This window comes from Ostrinia nubilalis, chromosome 12 (genome assembly GCF_963855985.1).
Source record: "Ostrinia nubilalis chromosome 12, ilOstNubi1.1, whole genome shotgun sequence".
Classification (NCBI taxonomy): Eukaryota; Metazoa; Arthropoda; class Insecta; order Lepidoptera; family Crambidae; genus Ostrinia; species Ostrinia nubilalis.
Genome location: NC_087099.1, coordinates 14,302,761 through 14,325,490, shown reverse-complemented (window position 1 = coordinate 14,325,490; position 22,730 = coordinate 14,302,761). Strand labels below are relative to the sequence as shown.

At 45.2% G+C, this 22,730-nt stretch overlaps 1 protein-coding gene across 1 annotated transcript in view; it reads left to right on the top strand.

The window, feature by feature from the left end:
* Positions 1 to 22,730, top strand: part of LOC135076720 (uncharacterized) — a 36,048-nt gene that overhangs the window by 4,586 nt on the left and 8,732 nt on the right. The window contains exons 5-24 of the mRNA XM_063971141.1: positions 1,663 to 1,785; positions 2,468 to 2,609; positions 6,853 to 7,044; positions 7,282 to 7,338; positions 7,683 to 7,828; positions 8,260 to 8,634; positions 9,409 to 9,502; positions 10,487 to 10,659; positions 11,315 to 11,425; positions 12,089 to 12,233; positions 12,690 to 12,742; positions 12,975 to 13,061; positions 14,349 to 14,466; positions 15,033 to 15,224; positions 15,814 to 15,939; positions 17,020 to 17,178; positions 17,230 to 17,346; positions 17,398 to 17,514; positions 19,135 to 19,306; positions 20,824 to 20,985. Of these exons, the coding sequence (XP_063827211.1) occupies positions 1,663 to 1,785; positions 2,468 to 2,609; positions 6,853 to 7,044; positions 7,282 to 7,338; positions 7,683 to 7,828; positions 8,260 to 8,634; positions 9,409 to 9,502; positions 10,487 to 10,659; positions 11,315 to 11,425; positions 12,089 to 12,233; positions 12,690 to 12,742; positions 12,975 to 13,061; positions 14,349 to 14,466; positions 15,033 to 15,224; positions 15,814 to 15,939; positions 17,020 to 17,178; positions 17,230 to 17,346; positions 17,398 to 17,514; positions 19,135 to 19,306; positions 20,824 to 20,985 (2,861 nt within the window). The remainder of the gene's footprint in view (positions 1 to 1,662; positions 1,786 to 2,467; positions 2,610 to 6,852; positions 7,045 to 7,281; positions 7,339 to 7,682; positions 7,829 to 8,259; positions 8,635 to 9,408; positions 9,503 to 10,486; positions 10,660 to 11,314; positions 11,426 to 12,088; positions 12,234 to 12,689; positions 12,743 to 12,974; positions 13,062 to 14,348; positions 14,467 to 15,032; positions 15,225 to 15,813; positions 15,940 to 17,019; positions 17,179 to 17,229; positions 17,347 to 17,397; positions 17,515 to 19,134; positions 19,307 to 20,823; positions 20,986 to 22,730) is intronic.

The following is a 22,730-nucleotide window of genomic DNA, read 5'->3' as shown; positions in this document are numbered from 1 at the left end:
TTTAGAACTGTTTTTCAATGGGACGACGTAATAAAACGTCAATGACAACAAATAGCTGAGTTGCGATCCTATCGAGTAATCGTTCTATCAAAATGACCCTTGTGAATACGGATTTAGAACTGTTTTTCGATAGGACGACTTCTGAACGTCAGCGAGATCTTCACTGTAAGAGTACGCGAATTAGGCCACTGGTTTTTAACGGGAAACAACGCGCGATTAGGATTGCGCACTCCTTTGACCGTGAAGGTTTGTTAACGAACAGATTATTATGAACATTTAATTTTTATGCAGAACAAGGCAGGTATATGACCGCAATCGCACCTGATGTTAAATGAGATGCAGTATGGGATGGTATATTTATTGTTGTTTGTTGTATGATGTGGAAATCATCGGGGGAGGCCTATGTTCAGCGGTGGACGTCCTGTGGCTGAAATGATGATGATGAATGTGAGTCAATCAGCTGAGCTTTATTGAGTGACGTAAAGTTGTCAGGAGACATGCCATTCTATTACTGCCTTCTCGCATGCTACCACAAGATTGCGGCTACGAACATGGTAAAAATCAAATTATAATCATGTGACTGAGATTCTTTCGCCACTTCTCAGCACCAGCCCATATGTTGTGTCCCGAAGTGGTAGTAGGGCAAGCTATATTTAGGACGAGTTTAAACGTCCTGGAAAGGACCTAAGTACTGAATAAAAGCTTTGACTTTGACCTACATTATGCAGTTGTTGTGTCAAATGTATTGTTATTTTTGGTTCTTTGTAGCTGTGCGTTAAAATAAAATAAATATGACCGCGTGCTATTCTCGGAGTTTCCCTGCGTGATTGAATCAGAAATGAGGAAATCCATAGGAAACCAAAGTGACTGACTCTAATCACTAAAATCAAGTGGCAATGGCCGGGGCACATAGCTCGCAGAGCTGATGGCTGCTGGGGCAGAAAAGTTCACGAGACCACGAGCCGCAAGACGTAGTGTGGGCAAGCCTCCTTCTATCAGTCCATCACTGATGATCTGGTGAAGGTTGCGGGAGCTGCCTGGATGCGGGCGGCGCTTCTGCGGTCTTTGTGGAAATCCTTGGGAGGCCTTTGTCCAGCAGTGGACGTCATTCGGCTGAAACCAGGCCTGTTCATCTCCGCGAGTTTACATCGAAAACAAAACACGCACGATGGCACACCTACAGGATACTATTCAACAAGGCCTCACATACGAGCGAACATTGACTCACGCACGCGTATTCTTGTGTATGATGGAAGAAAATAAAGAAAATGGTGTACTAAATACTGTGCAGTATTTAACTGCCTAAATAATAATAAAAACACAGAATGCACTTTTTTAAGTTGCCTTAAGACACTGAGAGGTAAGTAAGTAGTTAATATTATTCATGATAATTCATGCTAAATCATGTATTTCCTCCGCCATTTTCCGCAGTTTGGCACCTCACGTCACATCATTTTACCGAAGTCAGCCCTATAGCTTCGGCGCAGTGCCGATCACTGACGTTTGTCAACAAAATGGTGTTTGACTCTTGAGACAGGCTAAATTACACCATATTGTTAATGACATTGAGCATACATTTTTTTAAATACCTTCGCGAAGTAAAACTTCTGTACGTAGTACTTATTATTATTCTGTGCTGAAACTAAGGACCGTGTGTATCAGGTTCACAGATCTCTTCTCGCTGATACTGGGCGCCGGCGGGCTGGTGGCGCGGGCGCTGGGCCGCGGGAGCCCCGGGGCCGCATTACTGGCGCGCCTGGTGCACGAGCAGCTGGCTGGAGACTCGTGAGTCCGATTCATATTCTGGAGCTGTTCGAAGCTGAACCGTTACCTGAAAAGTGACTGAGTGACTTGCGCTGCTTCTTCTCAGCACTGGCCCGTGTCTGGTGCATGAGCAGCTGGCTGGGGACTCATGAGTCGGACTCATGTTCTGGAGCTGTTTGAAGCTGAACCCGTTATATGAAAAGTGACTGAGTGACTTTCGCTGCCTTTTGTCGGCAGTGGCTCATATCATTTATTGTCCCGAAGCAGTGGTAAGATTAATACTGGGACGTGTAAAAGGGCTTTAAAAAAGCTTCCTGCAACAATACAATTAGTTTTATAAGTTTTCATAGAAGTAAACAAAGCAAAACAATTCCTACTCTTAAGGCTGAGCGCTTAAAGTCCGTACTGTCTTTGTGGAGCCTCTTTTTCATGTTCACATGCGTGGGCTTATTCCACTATTCCCCGTTGACAATCCCCGTCAAAACAAAAAGTTCACTTATCCCCGTTAACGCCAATTGGAGCTTATATTAGGATTTTATTTTGAATGTTGTGGGGATTAATGAACTTTTTAGTTCATTATTCCCCGTTATAAGTTCAAATTTAACGTTAACGAGGAATAGTGAACAAAAAGTTCACTAATCCCCGTTGACGGGGATTGTCAGCGGGGAATAGTGGAATAAGCCCATCCGTGGTATTGCATCAGATGCGGCGGCGTGCCCCACTCGGCGCTAGTCCGCGTGTGGATATGTGCGCTATGGCGGCCGGCGCCGGGGGCGGCGGCGCTATTGGACGCCGCGCTGCGCCCGCGCGATCTCTGGCAGCTGAACGAATTCGCGCAGCACCAGGTAGACAAGTGTTAGGTAGGAACAGATGCAGCATCGTACCCCATTCGGCGCTAGTCCGTGTGTGGATATGCGCGCTATGGCGGCCGGCGCCGGGGGCGGCGGCGCTATTGGACGCCGCGCTGCGCCCGCGCGATCTCTCCCAAGTAACATTTTACTCCATTTAAGAGTTCAATAGTCGTTCACATGTACTCCACAAGCTGTGTATGTCAGCTGTATACGAGCTGTATAGCTTGCTATAATGCTTTTATAGAACCAGTTTGGGCACAAATTAGACAGCTTTAAGTTCACTATGGCTGTACATTAGCAGTATAATAGCATTATAATAGCAGTTTAAGTAGTAACATCGTACTTAAGGCTGACTTACGGCACTATATGGGACGCAGTGTGAACCATACAACGTACGTGAGGACAATAAAGAGTAACAAGTGGCTAAATGCACAGCTTTCAAAGTTATAAAGTCTGACAAAAGTACTCCAATGCTACCTAAAGTTCACGTGTGTCTTAAATTATTTCCACATTTTAATATTAGTTTGGTATTTGTACGTGAGTGCCAAGAGGGAAACAACTCGGGCGGATAATCATTTATGCAAATAATAACACGGGTTTTAAATACTTAATAATGTTAATGCCATTGGGAATGCAACTTTATCGTGAAATGTATACATATTTACAGCTAAAATATTTACGCGCCTCTGTAAAAACGCGATATTCATTTTAAAATATTTAAAACTGGCTGAGAGGAAATCTACAATTTTCAGTTTTTGATATTGGATTGGCATTATAATTATATTACGGTAATTAATTATAACATGAAACCAAAACTCAATCGCTCTATCTGCGAATTTTGTGATAAATCTGCATTAATTTTGGAGATTTATTTGGTAAATATTTTAGGTTATGTAGAACAAAATGGTGGAAATGAAATACGGCTATGTGAACTGTTATAACTCCAATTTAATGCGGTGAGCGTATATTAGGTTCACATGTGTTCTGTTAGAATGCTGTTATCTATATGAAGTTCCACATTTGTACCACTACAGCGCTAATGTCTATAAATTTATTCTAATGTGAACTTATGTACAGCTTTAAGATGTACCTAGTTCAGGTCAATTGTGTATCTTTAATTCTTTCAAATACTGAAATTTTAGAGATCCGCAATAAAAATTATTAATGTCCGTTAAATCGCCTAGCCCAGGTACTAATAGTCAAGTATGAATACCTAAAGCATCAGACGGTAGTGTTCCCGGTTTAAATTCGTTTATTATGCTTGACAATTTATTCAAAGCGGAATGAGGAATACGATTTTCAATAGCCCATGTTCTTATTTTTTTTGCGAAAGGTTAAATAATTGTCCAAATCAAAATGGTATTCACTATCACAAGAACTGCAATCATCACACTCTGATATCTGGTATATTTTGAAGGGAAATTTCAGGTTCAGGCATAATATTTTCCTCTGCATCATGTACAGAACCACCATGAACAACTAAAAACAGGCTTGGGGAAATGTGTAATAGAATATCACATTCACATTCGTGTTCAGCTTAAAGCAAATAAGAGTAGTACTTGTGGACAAATAAACTGCTATTGATGTTAATGGACAACACATATAGTCCTTTTAACAGCCTACAGTGTACATGCGAACCATTGAAACACTTTTGTACAGATAGTAAAAAAAGGTTATTTTAATTATCACAAACAAGTCCTACTACAGCTACTAGCTGTATAACAGTCTAAAACAAGTAAACATAACAGCCTTTGGCTTTATAAATGACCACGTGTGTTCTATTAAAATGCTAGCTCTATAACATCGTACAAGTAGGCCGTTAAACAGCGGTTGCCGTATCTCTACCCTCCTATAATGCTCTTAGTCAGATGGCTGACTAAAGGATAGTTGTTAGAGTATTATAACACCAACAATCGTATAAAAGTATAACTCTACACTAGTCTACACTCCTATAAGTCCCTTAGACAGGTATAGGTGTAATTAATTGCAATAATACAGCTTATACATCACGAGTGAACTGTACTAATGCTTTAAGTACACATTGGAACTAAATGTGAACTCTTAAATGGAGTAAAATGTTACTTGGGCCGGGGGCGGCGGCGCTATTGGACGCCGCGCTGCGCCCGCGGGATCTCTGGCAGCTGAACGAGTTCGCGCAGCACCAGGTAGCTTACAATTGTTTGGTAGGAACAGATGCAGCATCGTACCCCATTCGGCGCTAGTTCCCGAGAGGGTGTGCGCGCTATGGCGGCCGGCGCCGAGAGCTAAACTGAACGAGTTCGTGCAGCACCAGGTACGGGAGCATTCCCACCTTTCGTTCCCACCGCTGCAACTCCTGTGTAGCCAGGATCTACAGCTTGACCGCCAATAAAAACCCAACCAGTGAACGTCAAGTTCGTACTGGGGGAAAGTTAAACTGTCATTGGACCCGCAACGAAATTAATCAGAAGAACATAGGAGAAGTTCGAAATTAAGGTAGCAGCACCAGGTAGCTTATAGCGCTAGAAAATGTTCTTTCGTTTTAGCTAAATGACGTCCACTGCTGGATAAAGGCCTCCCCTAAAGATTTCGATAACGACCGGCCCTGCGCTGCCCGCATCCAGGTTCTTCCCGCGACCTTCACCAGATCATAGGTCCACCTAGTGGGAGGCTTGCCGCCCACGCTGACGTCTTCCGACCCGTGGACGGCTCCCAACTTCGCAACACGTCTTTGTTACAATTGGAAGAAGGTCATGTTGAAACTATTCGTGTGGCCGAGCTTCTAAACAGGTCGATTCAGGTCTGCCAAATGCAATTATGTTGCTAAGAGACTAATTTAAGGTATTGGACACCACCAATAATACTGAATAAATATTTCTTCTTTCTTTCTTTCAATCAGTTGACGTACTTTTTAAAACTGTCATAACAATTCTCTCCCATAGATTTTGTATGGTAATACAAGCCCGTGACGTCACAAAATACACAACTTAATTAAACGGTTCTCTCCCATAGATTTTGTATGGCAATACAAGCCTGTGACGTCACAAAACACACAACTTAATTAACGGTAATTTAAAATTAATTAAGTTTTTAAGACGAATGATGTGTCTTTTTAAAAAGTTGTGATTTCGAATTGAAGCATTGGGTACAACAAGGGCGTATCTCGTAAAATTGAGTTTCGAGAAAATTGACGATGAAAGTTTCAATGTCTTATATTTTTTTAATGTTTATAATTTGACTAACACTTACTTTATTATTTGTTAGTCCCATGATTTAGCAATAAGATTAAGGTATTATAACTATTTTAAAGCAATCGAAAACATCTTAAAAAGTGATTTTTTTTACTTGTGTTATCCGCCCTTGTTGCACCAAACTGGTAAACAGATAGGACGTTAGTTAAATTATTATTTTTTATGGAAAATAAATAAGAGTTTGAATACTTATTTTATTAATTTTAATTAAAATGTAAGTCAAACATGTGTATTTATTACAATCACCGTTAAAATATTCAACGTTCTTAATATTTTTTCCAACATTCGTGTTTTAATCAGATTTATCAAAATATTCACTACACTGAAGGGAATCTTCAGAATCAGCTGCAACTGGCCTGGAAGGTCCAGCCTGATCCTCCAGGCCTGCCTGGAATGTCAGGACCAGTTTCAACCACTCATTTGGCTCACTTTTAGCTAGGTCCACGGACCAAGTCGCTGAATTTAATTTTTTAAATATTTTCTTCTTTTTTAAACTGGTTGCCGCAGTTTCCAGAGCTAAAAAGGTGAACCTTCAATATTTTTGTTAATAAATTAAACACGAAATCAACACAAATCTACTCTAGAATCTTAAAGTGAGTCCATTTGCCGGAGGAATAAATAATTGAAAATTCAGTCTGGCGACTTGGTCCGTGGACCAATCTAAAAGGGGTCCAAGTCACTGGAAGACTTGAAATTAGTCTTCAGTCATTTTTTACATTAATAGGTTTTTAAAAAATGCATACAGGTCGAATTTAAATGCACTTTTGTTACTGTGTGCAACAAGGGCGTAGCGCCACTTGTGACATAAATTATTCTCACGCCATCAGGGAGCGGCTGATCGAAACGAGTTTTTGGGATGTTAAACTAGATGGTACAGTGCATGTTTTGATATAATAACATCAAAACGGACTTTCGGTACCAAACGCCCTTGTTGCTCCCAATGCTTCAATTATTATTAATTTGACACCAGTCAAATAGTCTATTATTTTACAATTAAACTTGTGCAGAACGAAGACTGGGTCCAGCAAATGAGTGCGGCGATTCGCGCGTCGTCGAGCGCGCCTCTGCTGAGCTACGCCGCGCTGGGGGCGTGGCTGGTGCGGCGCGAGCTGGCGCCGGCGCTGCTGCCGCGCCTCGAAGCGGCTTTGCTGGCCCAGCGCGCCGGCAACCAGCGCATACACGTCGCCAACGCGCTCAATGTAATTTTTAGAGTTTATTTTATAGAGAGATGCCAACTAATGCGCTAAGTTCGAAAATCTGTTAGTCCAGTCAATGAATGACGGTGTAGAGCATTGGTTCCCAAAGTGGAGGGCGCGCCCCCTAGGGGAGGCGCAAAGACCTTTAAAGGGGGCGTGAGCCATCTGTGTACTTAAGTATAAAAACCTGCGACCGACTGCTCGATACGACCAATAAATAATCTTGACTGGAGGAGGGAGGCGCTGCTGCTCCAGCGCGCCGGCAACCAGCGCATACACGTCGCCAACGCGCTCAATGTAACTTTTATAGTTTATTTCATAGAGATATAGAGAGATGCCAACTAATGCGCTGAGTTCGAAACTCAATTAGTCCAACTAAAATAGTAAGACACGGATCTTAACGCGACGTTTATTAATGAGTTAAATTATGTACTCACGGCTTGACGTTTTGGCTGCGATGCTGCAGCCGTGGTCACAAGCAGACTGGCGGCGTCAGTTAGTCCAGTCAATGAATGAATGAATGACGGTATAAAGGAACGCGAAAGTTTAAAATCTTATATTACAAACCGATGAAATATTGTCGAAGTTGGAAAAGTATGGCATTAAATTTAAATCGTCTTTTTAACAATTTATTTTCTCAGTTAATCGGGTCGTCGACGTCGGCGGAAGACCTGGTGATATACAAGACGGCGGCGGCCATTCTCGGCGCGCCGATGGCACACTTCGCGCATCTCCTACTCTGGGCGTTGCTAATGCAGCTGTATCTCTCCCGTGGGCCTGGCGGTAGGTGAGTATTAAGCCACGATATTAGTAAAGTCCGGTCGCCAAGCACGTAGTCGTCCAATGACCCCAAGCTACCTATCCTTATCGACTGTGCGACGGGCGGCCGCAGTCAGCGCGAGCTTCTACGTGAACGCAAATTCTACGTGCTCGGCGACCGGACTTTAGCCAGTTTTGTTCTTTTCCATAGTAATAATTAGGTCATAGGATTTCTTTAGTTGCGAGTTACTTCAATTGCCGCTTGATACAAAAGATAAATTTTATTATTATTATGTTGAATTTAATCATAAACAGTAAGCCAATTCATTTATTTGCCTTCTGTACATTAGATCCTCTGGTTAAGACTAAATGACCGTAATTATCAGATTCTTAAACTGAGAAAAAGTCCACTTTTCTATTGTCTAGAAAATATTGTGATTTAAACTTTTCGCTTCCCAGCCCAGAAACCCCAGCAGTGGGCCCGCTATTCTTCAGCGGAATCATCAAGTCGCGCACTCTTGCGCAGCTCAAGCGCCGCCTCCAAGACTCCATCAAGTATCACCAGAGCGAGCAGAAAAGATTAGCTTCAGAAAACCCTGAACCCACCACTCCAGCTCCAAATACATCCAGGGTAGTCAAGTCCGAATCGAGGAGTCTCGATGGTCAACTGATGCCGTTATCGATTAACGATTTGACGTGCGAGTCGAGCGATTCCACCGAGTCGGATGACTCGGAAGTGGAGAGAGTGGCATCGCGCAGGGGCTCGACGGAAGAAAATGATGTATACATGAAGAATGTCAAGTTGGCGATCAAGTACCATGCGGCGGCTGAGAGGTAAGCCAGATTAACATATAGGCTATAATTATGACGATATGAGACAAACTAAATAATCTATCGTCATTGGTTAAAATCTACAGCCAAAAAAGTTTGACGTTCATAAATATTCATGCGGGGGAAGCCGTTAAACGCCATATATCAACATCATTAGTAATTAAACGAGGTTCACGCGTACGAAGTCGCGGGCGACCGCTAGTCATACATATTTATTTTACATACCCAATGTCTAAGTAGTTCAGATGGTCAGAGCAGTCGCCCGGTAAGCGTAAGTTTTTAAGTCGGAAAAAAGAGCTATAAATATAGCTGAGAGTCAGATCTCTAGATCTATCTATCCATTTTTTTTTTGGCAGCCATTGCAACTTCAAAGCCATGTACGCATGGGCCACAGAAAACAAGGACTTTCCGACTAGTCCTGTTCACATCAATATAATTCTTAAACGCATTGGTGTATTTATATGATTTTTACCAGTTTCTAGTGAATAATTAAGCTATCTATCCATTTTTTTTTCATTTTTATGTTGACTAGAAATATCCCATAATCATTACTTATTGAACAACCCTAATAACATAACACGTATTTAAAATGTTCTCGCCTTTGCTAGCTATACTTGCTCAAATCCGTGGTGGTGGGGGCCCGGTGACCTGTAACACAGGTATTCATTTACCTAGCTCAGGCTCCGGTCTCACACACTCATTAATGAGTTTTCTTTAAATGTATTGTATCCTGCATTTTTGTGTGAGAAATAAATCATTTATTTACTTTGTTGGCAGCATGCTGGGAAAATATGCAGAGTGGTTGGACGCGGGCGACACGGTGCGCGCGCGGCAGACCGACGCCGACGTGTCGCGCTTGCTGCCGGAACGTGTGAGTTCACGTTAGGACCAGAATATATACAAATGAGTAGGTCATCTTCATAGAAACGCACCACACAAAATGAGGGCTATCGTTATTATACTTAACAGTTGGCACCCCTGGCGATTGACAGGACCTTACTCTACAGTGGCGCCATCTTGATGAGTGCAAATGCGATAGTCCTCCTACCACTTTCGCGCTCACCAGTTGGTGCCACTGTCTTCGCTACTAGCAAGTGACAGGACCTTACTCTACAGTGGCGCTAACTGGTGAGCGCTAAAACGATAGCCCTCATTCGACCTCGCTAAATTTTGTCGGTGAGTGCGTGCGCGCCGCATGCGTATTGGTGCGCTCACATACAAACCGCGCTCGGTGCGTTTCTATGAAGAAGACCTACTCATTTGTATTTACTCTGTTAGGACTGATTTTGGAGAAACTTATCGCCCGTATTCACAAACGATGCTTGCTTAAGTGAAGCAGCAAATCGAACGCACAGCGTTAAATATAGCTCTGTGAATGGTTCGTGTGTCACCCTGTGCGTTCACGCGTACTGTGCGACCTCATAGTAATGTTTGTGAATACATTCACGCAGGAGTCGAATGTGAATCCAAAAAAAAGTGAAACAGCACAAAGATTCTTTTATCAACAGGGCCACAATAGCGCCACCTATGCTTTGTTATGTGAACCCACTAGTTCAAGGCATAACGTTAATATTTTGGTTTACATACGTAGAGAGCATAATATGGCATAAACTTTTATAAATAAAGTTATTTATTTGGTTAACAAAAGTATTAATGTAACGGCTAATATAAAACGATCTGTGAAAAACTAAATTTCACGCGGGCAAGGCGCGAGCTATTCATCATCATCAACAGCCCTTTTTACGACACCCGCGGGAAGAGTAGGGGTTGGTGACAAATGTATTCTACTCTGCCGTCACCACACGGCTGCGAGCTATTCAACAACCGAATAAACGAATGGGTTAATTTGAAACAGTTGCAAGAAGCGATGTGGGAGGTGGCACGCAGACGCGTGACCACGCCCCTTGCGGAGCGGGAGCCCCTCCCCCTGCCGCCGCCCGCGCCCGAAGCCCCGCCCCCCGCGCCCGCCACGCCCTACGACACAATCGTCCGGGTGCTCATGGATATAAAGAACACGAAGCCCAAGAGGTAGGTAGTTTACACAGGCCACAAACGGAAAGGGTTAATTTAATATTACTGCTCAAAAAAAATCTCTAACCGTTAGAGATTTAGAGTCTAACGTATACGTACAGTGGGCCACAGTTCCAGATACCTGTCATGTCGTCTCGTTCTATCTCAAGGTATATCCCTTCTAAAGTAATTCTATTTGAAATGGATGGTGAAATGTGGCTCACTGTACGTATTTTCCCGTACTATCCGCTCGCTTTAAGTTTGCCACTGGCGATATGATGTCACTCGAAGGGAAGCGTCTATAACTATAACAAACTATATTTCAAATATTTTTTATTTATTATTATTGATATAAATTGTGTATTTGCGTAAAATAAGACACATTAATTGCGTTTATCACTAACTAATATCGTTTAATCGCATTCCACGGACCGGCAAACTTAGCGCGAACGGGTAGTATAAACTCATTCAGCACGAGCAATCCATGCAGTAGAATCGGCAGTCGGCACTGTTTGAATTGTGTTAGCTAAGTTTAAATATAATCTTCTGACACTTTAATACTTTCATTGTACCTATATATTTGTTATAAAATAAAAGTAAATCAACTTAACTGGAAATGTGTGTGCGTATCTTTATACGAATCCCTTATTCACTTCATATTATTCTTCCACAGGTCTCGACGGCCGGCCGTCAAGTCGCCTGTGGACAAGGTGGACTTCAAAGACATTCGCTCCCTTCTGAGTCTCGTTGAATCTCACTGCCAAGATCTGCAAAAGTTGGCGAAGTAAGTACCGATACTGTTTTAGGGTTTATTTAACTGTAAGTCTGAATTACACCACCTTGACTTTAACCGTAAGAAACGGCAAGTCTGTCAAAATTCATACCAAAACACCGGTTAAAGTTATAGTTACGGTTATTGTTTAGGTGGTGCAACTCAGCTTAAGTTGGACGCTGCAAGGGCGATTCGGAAAAAACATGAGACTGACATACAACAATCTCGTTCGACTAGTTATCGATTCGTGTGAATCGTCTAACATTTTCGAATTCCAGATTTAATTTTAGAGGAGCAATGAATTATCGATATCAACTGGTTGTTTCCTAAATCTATTTTTTAACCGCCTCTGTGGTCTAGTGGTAAGACCACCTGCTTCGGACGCAGAGGTCCCGGGTTAGATTCCCAGTGGGGGCAGATTTTTCTATTCGGTTTGGTTGGTGGTAGGGCTTGTTCTAAGTCCGCCTGGCTAGCTACCACCATCTTACCTAACTCTGTCGCCATAACAACAATGTTAACAGCATTGTTGTGTTCCGGCAGTTAGAGGTAAGATAGCCAGTTGAGGATTCCGGGTGAAGCTCGCTTTCACCTTCGGCCTAATCATCACTTACCGTCAGGTGAGATACAGGCCAAGAGCTTCCTCGTTGTAGATAAAAAAAAAAAATGTTCTTACAGGGAATCGAATGCAGAGGTGTCAACGTTGGCAAACCTTAACATAGTGCTGTGGAAGCTTGTGCAGGAACAACGCGTGGCCAAACCCTTGCCCGTTATGCGCAAGTATTGCTCTCAGCGCTGCACTCAGGTCACGTATGCACCAACGGTACGTATTAGTTTTTTTATCGATATGGAGAAGCTTTTAGCTTGCATTTCAGGTGATGTAAGTAATGTATTTTCAATCCTACTTCCTACTAATATTATAAATGCGAAAGTTTGGATGTCTGGATGTTTGTTACTCTTTCACGCAAAAACTGCTGAACGGATTTTGTTGAAACTACAGTATTATTGTTTATAACCCAGATTAACATATAGGCTATAATTTATGACGATATGTGACCAACTTAATTTCAATAAATAATTATTTACCGATAGATCTATCGGTTAAAATCTTCTCGCGCTGGACCAAAAAATTTTGACGTTCGTAAATTATTCGTGCGGGAAAGCCGTGAAACGCCGTCTATTAACATCATTAGTGATTAAACGAGGTCCGAAGTCGCGGGCTGACGCTAGTATAACCTAATTGGTAAGTAAATAATACAGTGTATTTATTATTGTACAGGGCCACGAATGGTGCATAGCAGTGGGCGCAGTACAGGGCATAAAAGAAAACAGGTAAGTACGCAATGAGGGCTATCGTTTTTATACTTAACAGTTGGCACCCCCGGCGATTGACAGGACCTTACTCTTCAGTGGCGCCATCTTGATGAGCGCTAAAACGATAGCCCTCATTGAATCGCTATACAATCCTTTTAAGATACCTAACAAAAAATAGAACCACAAATCAATCCTTTTAAGATACCTAACAAAAAATGCAAACAGTGTCAACTCAGTTTCCTATTTGCAGGGCCAAGGCGATGGCGTGCACGCGGCGGCTGGCGCGCCCGCGACCGCACGCCGCGCGAACGGCGGCCGCACTGTTCACTATCGTCAGGTATGTATCCCTTGTATGTGTCTCCTATGACGGCCATGCGGCCCGCTTATGAGCAAAAGAAGTATCCATCTCGGGCGACACATCATGCACCCGGATGAGATAGCAGATATCACGCTCCAAAGAATCTGGAAATTTATAGACTCAACGGGACTAAGCAGTGAACTCTAAACACAAGGGCTGCCACAATAGATCAAACCTGGTCGAGCTGGCGCAAATGAAGGCCCAAAAACCAATAATAATAAATGTGTCTCCTGGTGAACAATTAAACGCAAGATGACAATAGTTCATCATACATCGTCAATGTACTCGAAATTATCTTTAATGTAGGTAATTTGTTCGGCGTAAGGCGCCTGCAGAAGAAACATTTTACTCATTTTTTCAAACATTGCCAAACTATTGGATCAGTTTTAAATGCATTTGATTTGGTAGTCATAAAACAGTTACGCTGAGTTGCACCATCTTACTTTAACTTTGACAAACGTCAAAAATCTGTCAAACTCCATACAAAAAGCATCGTTTATCACCCTTCTTCTTCTTATCGTATCGACAACAAACCTACACAGTGTCAGCCCAAAACTCCGCTACAAGAATGGCGGTGTCAGCAGCATTAATTAAATCCTGCGTGCAGTTGCTCGGGCATTCAGGGCACGACATCATGTGCTTTATCGACTGGGGAACAAAACCGCACCTGCACTCAGCCTTAAGCCTTGATCACACGTACCGAGTAAACAGGCGAGACAATAAAATGTTTACTCGGTCGAGTCAGTGATGTAAGCGAGTAGCTGTTCATACGGGTTCTGAAATTAGCACAGTCAGTTCAGTTCAACAAAAGGAGGAAGCTCTCAATTCGGTTGGTATTTTCTTTCTCTAATCTGTGGACGTGACGTCAATCATTTGGCCGAGTGACGAGTGGCGAGACAGTGCACGTTCAGACCTGCCGAGCGAGCGAGCGAAACAGTGCGGGGCAGCGGAAGGGTGGACACTCAGCCTAGTAAGTAGAACGGGAGTCGAGTCACTGTCTCGTCGTGCCCAATTACAATTAATTAAAACGGGCGAGACAGTGCTCTCGCTCGGCCGAGTACTCGGTATGTATGAACATTACGCCTAGTGCTCGGCCGAGCGCTCGAGACATATTGGACATTCAAACCCTACGCATGTCTTTCACTTAACATACCACATAGGTGACTCGCTCACCCAACTCTCTCGGCCTAGTATCATTTTGCTGTCTCGCCCGTCCGCTCGGTAGGTGTGATCAAGGCATTAGTAACGAGTTTCCTCCTTTACCAGACGCATACCAAACCGCGAGGCGGCGGGCCGCGTGGCGGAGCTGGCGCTGCAGGCGGCGGCGCGCGCGGGAGGCGCCGCGGCCGTCACGCTCGCCGCCTTCGTCGAGCAGCTCGCCGAGGTAAAAAATATTTTTCAAAACCAAGTTTCAGTTTAAATTCGGATTTTCGCCAGGACATTTCGGATCGGCTTGGCCCCTTGGCGCTGCGTAGAGATGTATCCTCACTGTGCATCTTCTATCGCATGTATCACGGGGAGTGCTCCGAAGAATTATCCGGACTTATTCGTGCCGCCACTTTTCGCCACCGACATACTCGACAGCACTTCCACCCCATCACTTAGATGGTTGGCAGTCCACAACAGTACGTTTCTCTAGAAACTTCCTGCCCCGTACAACCAAACTGTGGAATGGACTGTCGTCTGCGGTGTTTCCGGACGGATACGACCTGCAAGCTTTCAAGAGGAGAGCGTATCTTCAACTTAAAGGCCGGCAACGCACCTGAACGCCCCTGGGTCTGCGGGTGTCTATGGGCGACGGTAATCACTTACCATCAGTTGATCTTTCTGCTCGTTTGCCTCCTGTTTGCTTTAAAAGTGGTAAAATAATACACACATGATGATCGATAGTTTGAGAAAAGATAGGTTCCTCATACATACATGTACTCCTTTTATTTCTTCAATCCACAGCGCTGGTTATCCTCCGACGGCGTTCTCTGCTCGTACCTGATCAGGCGTTCGTACAACAACAGCGCTGCGCAGACGCTCATCGGGCCGCTGGTGGCCCCCCCGCGCGTGGACCCCGCGCACATCCCTACGCTGCACAGCGCCCTGCTGCGCGGCCCGCTGCCGCCGTCCGCACTGTTCAGCTACCTGTCTCGGGTGAGTCAGCAGTGATGCACAGCGCCGCGCGGGCCTCATCGGGCCGCTGGTGGCCCCCCCGCGCGTGGACCCCGAAAACGGACCCCCGAAAAAGATTGGCAATGTCTATGGTGGTTCCAACTAGTGTGCGATAATAATTAAATTTATCATTATACACAGTTTTAAAGCCTTTGCCTCTGGCGGATATGCCACCCTAATTTAAACCTTATTCGTTTATTCATCATCATCATTTCAGCCATAGGACGTCCACTGCTGAACATAGGCCTCCCCTAATGCTTTCCACGTTGATCAATTGGTAGCGGCCTGCATCCAGCGCTTCCCTGCTACCTTTACGATGTCGTCGGTCCACCTTGTAGGTGGACGTCCCACGCTGCGTTTTCCGGTACGCGGTCTCCATTCCAGAACCTTGCTGCCCCATCGGCCGTCAGTTCTGCGTACTATGTGCCCTGCCCATCGCCACTTCAGCTTGCTAATCCGTCGGGCTATGTCAGCGACTTTAGTTTGTTTACGGATTTCCTAATTTCTGATTCGATCTTGCAAAGAAAAACCGTGTTCGTTTATTATAACGGTGAATATGTTTGCGCCGTAGTTCGACATGAGCCGATGGGCGGACACCGCGACGCCGGCGCAGCGTAGCGAAGTGCTGAACGAGCTGACGGAGGCGGCCCAGCGTTGGGCCGCGAGAGACGAGCCCGACTACCAGGTGTTGCTCGAGGTAAGGCCAGGCCTGTTCATCTCTGCGAGTTTACATCGAAAACAAAACATGCACGATGGCCCCCTACAGGATTACTGTTCGACAAGGCCTCACATACGAGCGAACATTGACTCACGCACGCGTATTCTTGTGTATGATGGAAAAAAATAAAGAAAATGGTGTACTAAATACTGTGCAGTATTTAACTGCCTTAATAATAATAAAAACACAGAATGTACTTTTTTAAGTTTCCTGAAGACACTGAGAGGTAAATAAGTGGTTAATATTATTCATGATAATTCTTGCTAAATCATGTGTTTCCTCCGCCATTTTCTGCAGTTTGGCACCTCACGTCACATCATTTTACCGAAGTCAGCCCTATAGCTTCGGCGCAGTACCGATCACTGACGTTTGTCAACAAAATGGTGCTTGACTCTTGAGACAAGCTAAATTACACCATATTGGTAATGACATTGAGCATAATTTTTTGTTAATACCTTCGCGAAGTAAAACTTCTGTACGTAGTACTTATTATTATTCTGTGGTAAGGCTTCATTAAAAAAAAGAAAGAAAACTTTTTAAATGGCACTTATTGACTGAAAGAACTTTGTAGGAGTTTTTCTTTGAATTTTACCTATAAGTTACCTGTTTAAGATTTTTGCTTAGTTATTTATGGTTATTTCAAGTAATGTGATTGCGGTGTGCTCTCTATGTTATCGCAATCAATGCAGACAAGAAATGGTAAAGTTTTTTAAGTCTAGCAGCGCAGCAACTCGCGTTTTCAAAACGCACGTTGACGACATAAATCTGCATGGACGTTAAGCAGCGTTAATATTACTTAATATCCTACCTAATTATAGATCGTTTCATCCACGAAGACGCGACCCACAAATTTTTGGTCGAGGGAAGTGCGGGGTACGGGGAGTTTGATCCGAGCAATCCGATCGTCATTATTGTAGTGTGCGTGTGCACTCATGGATAATTTAGCGTGTACCGATAACACTCAAACATTAGGGGAATAATGGTGGGGCGCGTCTTCGTGGACGAAACGATCTATTAACGGTGTCAACATCGTATCAAAGTTGTGTTCTGTGGCTGCAGTTAGTGGGCATGCAGTCGGCTGCAGCCTGCCGGGCCTCCGAGCTGGCCGCTCTCGCCAGCGGGTGCTGCCGCGCCGCCGCCGCCTGGCTGCCGCCCGCGCAGCTGTCGCACGTGGCGCGCGCGGCGCTGCTGCGGGCGCCGGGCCTGCCGTGCGACCAGGTGAGGCGCCGGTAGTGTAGCGGCAGTCGCTGCAGCCTGCCGGGCTCCGAGCTGGCCGCTCTCGCCAGCGGGTGCTGCCGCGCCGCCGCCGCCTGGCTGCCGCCCGCGCAGCTGTCGCACGTGGCGCGCGCGGCGCTGCTGCGGGCGCCGGGCCTGCCGTGCGACCAGGTGAGGCGCCGGTAGTGTAGCGGCAGTCGCTGCAGCCTGCCGGGCTCCGAGCTGGCCGCTCTCGCCAGCGGGTGCTGCCGCGCCGCCGCCGCCTGGCTGCCGCCCGCGCAGCTGTCGCACGTGGCGCGCGCGGCGCTGCTGCGGGCGCCGGGCCTGCCGTGCGACCAGGTGAGGCGCCGGTAGTGTAGCGGCAGTCGGTGCAGCCAGCTGTGGACTCTACGTCATCTAAATTATACTCTTCTTCTTCTTTTTTGATTATGTTGGCAATACACGTCGAGGTCGACTTGATTTGTGCCATTTTCAAGTATTTATGTGATACGAGTTACAAAATGAGATCATGTAATGATATAATGAAGGATGATAGATGATACCCCTTCCCACGCTTTGAGTCTCAGTAAAGTTGTGGTGCTTTACTGAGACCTCCTATGGACAACTTGAGAGAACCAGAAGAATCACGATGCACTGTTTTGCTTCACTTGCCCACACTCATGCACGTTCACGATCACTTAATGGTCCACCATTATTACACATATTAATGTGTCGCCCAAACACGAATTTGAGGAAATAAAACAAAACCGCTAACATGACACTTCAGATTCCCGCCAAGAAGTCTAAATTATACTCTTCAGACCTGCACAGACTTATGTCGGACCAGAAACCACATGAGCAGATTATGAGCTAAAAGTACACACTAGCAGGAGGGTAAGGTTTAGATTTTAGAAATGTTATCATCATCATCAGCCTAATAGTAGTCCACAACAGCTACACATAGGCCTTCCTCAGTCTTCGGCTTGTCGCACCTAGCTTCTGTAAGCGATTTCTGTAATTTCATTTTCTATCTGGTGATGGCGCCAGCCAACTTGTGAAAGCAATTAGGCAGTTCGACTTTTTCAAGTTATTTATGTAAAATGGCAATGCCAGATTTTGTATGGAATGTGGCGTCTTTTTTTTTCGCGCGGCCATCGACCAAACTTTGTTTTTTGATTACAAAATAGTGTAATAAACCAAACTTACTATGACATGTATACCTCTAAACTCAGTCTGAACTGAGTTACGAGCGTTAGAAGTTTGATGATTTACATACTAGATTTGCTTGTTGCGCGCAAGTTTTGTAAGAAATTGCAACAAAATATTCCGCTATTTTTTTTTTGCGCTGATTCTACTCCACACTGATGTCTGGAGCCTTTAATGGATGGTATTGTTTGTTTACACATACAGTGTCACTATTTTGTTGCAATTTCATACAAAACTTGCGTGCAAAAAGCAAATCTAGTATGTAAAATCATCAAACTTCTAATGCTCGTAACTCAGTTCAGACTGAGTTTAGAGGTATACATGTCGTAGTAAGTTTGGTTTATTACACTATTTTGTAATCAAAAAACAAGGTTTGGTCGGTGGCCGCGCGAAAAAAAAAGACGCCAATTTCCGGCATTGTCTTTTAGTATAAAAAGGGACCTCTATTCGCTAAGAAATTTTGATAGCAAATACGATTGCCCTAATTTTTCTTCAATCGTCTCGTCAGTTTGAGCCCATATTACAAACTATCAATTAAAGTACGGCCAACTAGCAGCGATACAAAAGGTCGATTCGACTGTCGAACTGACAGTCTATTCTGTTTCTTCCCATCTTGTGTATTTGTCGTAACGTCTCGTTCTCCCGCCAAAATATGTCAAAGTCAAACCCCTGCTGTTCCAAATGACCATGACATTGGGTTTGTTTACATTTGGTATCGCTTCTCGTTGGCTGTACTTTAGCCTGTTTCAATGCTATCATAACACCACCTTCCAGCTGGGCCACCTGCTCCGCGAGCTCGGCGTCATCTGGTGGGAGGTGCGCAGCGGCCTCAAAGGCCCCAACGATAGATACGCAGCGTATGCGCCGCACGTGGCACAGCTACTGTCAGTGCTTCACAGGGCGTTCGTCGCTGCTGCGGTGCAACTGAGCTACGCGCCTGAGAGAGGTGAGCTGTTTGCTATTTTTTAGAAATAATTATTTTGTTTTGAATATAGTTATCGCCTGCCAAAAATACCAAATTATCTTACGATTACACTGGAACAATTTTTCGAATTAAGTTCGGCACGGCCTGTCAGACTACACATTTGTCGCAAAATATAACTACCCCTCATTACAACTACATTGGATGTTGCAATTTGAATTTGATGTGCAGGCGTCTGTGCCACTTTACATGGCATTAGAGATTTAATAAATTAAATATTATTTCATCTTTTTTTTGCATTAAAATTACAATCTATTATAGTAGTATTTATCCGTGACAACGCGAGCGTGGTCTAGCCTCCTAGAAGAATGATATAACATCTGTGTTTGTATCCAGTGGCAGCACTAGCGTGGTCGAGCCTGCTAGAAGCATTGTATAACATAACATCTTTGAGTTTTTATCCAGTGGCAAAACTAGCGTGGTCTAGCCTCCTAAAAGCATGGTATAACATCTGTGAGTTTGTATCCAGTGGCAGCACTAGCGCGGTCGAGCCTGCTAGAAGCATTGTATAACATCTTTGAGTTTTTATCCAGTGGCAAAACTAGCGCGGTCTAGCCTCCTAGAAGCATGGTATAACATCTGTGTTTGTATCCAGTGGCAGCACTAGCGTGGTCGAGCCTCCTAGAAGCGTGGTATAAAGTCTGTGTTTGTATCCAGTGGCAGCACTAGCGTGGTCGAGCTTCCTAGAAGCGTGGTATAATGTCTGTGTTTGTATCCAGTGGCAGCACTAGCGTGGTCGAGCCTGCTAGAAGCATTGTATAACATAACATCTTTGAGTTTTTATCCAGTGGCAAAACTAGCGCGGTCTAGCCTCCTAGAAGCGTGCTATAACATCTCTGTGTTTGTATCCAGTGGCAATACTAGCGTGGTCGAGCCTCCTAGAAGCATCGTATAATATCTTGAGTTTTTGTCCAGTGACAGCACTAGCGTGGTAGAGTCTGCTAGAAGCATGGTATAATAACGTCTCTGAGTTTTTATCCAGTGGCAAAACTAGCGCGGTCGAGCCTCCTAGAAGCATGGTATAACATCTGAGTTTGTATCCAGTGGCAGCACTAGCGTGGTCTAGCCTCCTAGAATCATGGTATAACATCTGTGTTTGTATCCAGTGGCAGCACTAGCGTGGTCTAGCCTCCTAGAAGCATGGTATAACATCTCTGTATTTGTATCCAGTAGCAGCACTAGCGTGGTCTAGCCTCTTAGAGCAGCGGTTCCCAAACTTATTTAGTCTACTGCCCACTTTGAGAATAAATTATTTTTAGCGCCCCCCATTTTTGTAGTCAAGAGTCGAGCTCATTCGGTGTCTAAGAGTCCTCCTAGTAGATGACGCCTCCCAAGCCTCTACACAACGTCCCGATTTTTTTTTCTGGGTCTCTTACCGCCCCCCTTTAAGCCTGCAGCGCCCACAAGGGGGCGTTATCGCCCACTTTGGGAAAGACTGTCCTGCCTCTAGCATGGTATAACATCTCTGAGTTTGTATCCAGTGGCAGCACTAGCGTGGTCGAGCCTGCTAGAGGCGTGGTCGGCGTGGGTGGTGCCGCACGCCGCGACGCCGCTACTGCCCTCTACCGGTGAACGGGAGCACTACACATGCATGCTGCGAGCCTTCCACGGAGCCGCGCTGGAGGTCATGGCCGACTGTCCTGGTAAGTAACCAGATTATGTGACTTCCCAGGTTCTTACGGGGCACGGCTGCTTTAACAAGCGGCTGTGCAACATGGGGTTGAGGGACAGTGCGAGCTGCAAATGCGGAGAGCTTGAGGAGGACCGTCACCACATACTGTGGGATTGTCCCCTATATAGAGACATACGCGAGGAGCTGCTGCAGGGAGTCGTGCTGGAAACGCACGGCCCTGCTTGGTACCCCGATCTCGTCGCGACAGAGGCGAACTTCAAACGGCTCAAGGCGTTCGCGTACAAGTAGTAGGCACGTAAAGCGGACGGCACCGAACAGTTCGGCGCCATAGGGTGCCACCCGTTTTCGTAATTGTTGCAGCCCCAGAACGAGGAAAGTAGCACATATAGGGACAAGGGTAAAGATCAAAGAATTTGTAGGGAGTCAAGCGTTGCGCGCGGCAGAGTGCAACCTGCTACGGCAGACGCAGTTCCGTGATCTCCCGCGATTCGGCCAGTTATAACCGTAAGGTTGGCATGGCCATGGGTGGTGGTGGGTTGTCCTGGTAAGTAAAGGCGACAGAGACAAGAGACCCCGACGGGAGACTGCGACCGTTACTTGACTTAGCCGTTCGTTCGTTCAATCCGCCCGCTCGCTGGTCGTTCACTGGACCTCGACCAACGTCGACTCACCCGGTGGGCTAGTACCGCGCCGAGGGCCGGACAGTGGTGCCAGATAGTAGCTACAGGCCAGTCCGTCGCCAAAGCGACGTCCCAACCGCCGACTGGCAGTAGACAGTCGAGAAGACGCACGGGCCATGAGCACCAGCTCGACGCCCGAACCGGCTCAAGGAGTCGACGTACCAGGATAGATATACTTGACTTAGGTCTCTGCTGTCTCTGTCTCGCTCGCGAACTGATGTTTAATTTGTACATTGCCTAAAGTCAAGCAACGGTTGCGGTCTATCGTCTCATCTCCCTAGAGATATAGAGAGATTCCAACTAATGCGCTGAGTTCGAAACTCAGTGTCGCATTAGAAATCACACACACAAAGTAATCAAAATATTATGTGCTCATCACCCCTGCTGTATCAGTACTCAACGTTCGAATAATCTTTAGTACTACGCAAGCAATGTAAACTGTTTACATAATAATATGACGTTGCTACTGTCATCATTGTTGCCACGAGCAATGCAACACAACAACGAGTGTTTTTGGGCATATTGCTGCGACACCGGCTCGCCCTCTTGTCACATATCCCTTTAGTTTCTGTGATCTGTGATCGTCTCGGTCTTTTGTCTCGGTTGCTTGTCTCTGTCGCAGCGCGAACCGCCGCATTTAGTCTAGTGGCAACGCTGGACTGCTCAAGGCTTTTAGAAGCAGTGAACGTCTCAAATCAATTGATCTGTTTGCAACGGCATTACGTAAGCTAGTAGCATTTGCATTGCTGCTCTTCATAAACATTTGAAATCAGCTCGTCGTCAGTCGTTCATCATCACCATTTCAGCCACAGGACGTCCACTGCTGAACATAGACCTCCCCAATGACTTCCACATCGCATGGTTGGTAGCGGCCTGCATCCAGCGCCTTCTTGCTACCTTTATTAGGTCGTCGGTCACCTTGTACCCACAAGGACGACCTACGCTGCGTTTTCTACTCCAGAACCTTGCTGCCCCATCGGCTTTCAGTTCTGCGTACTAGTCGCGCGGGCGTCAGTCGTTAAAAGGACTTAAAGACTTGATATTGCGTTTGTAACCAAACATTTGTTTCGCGCAG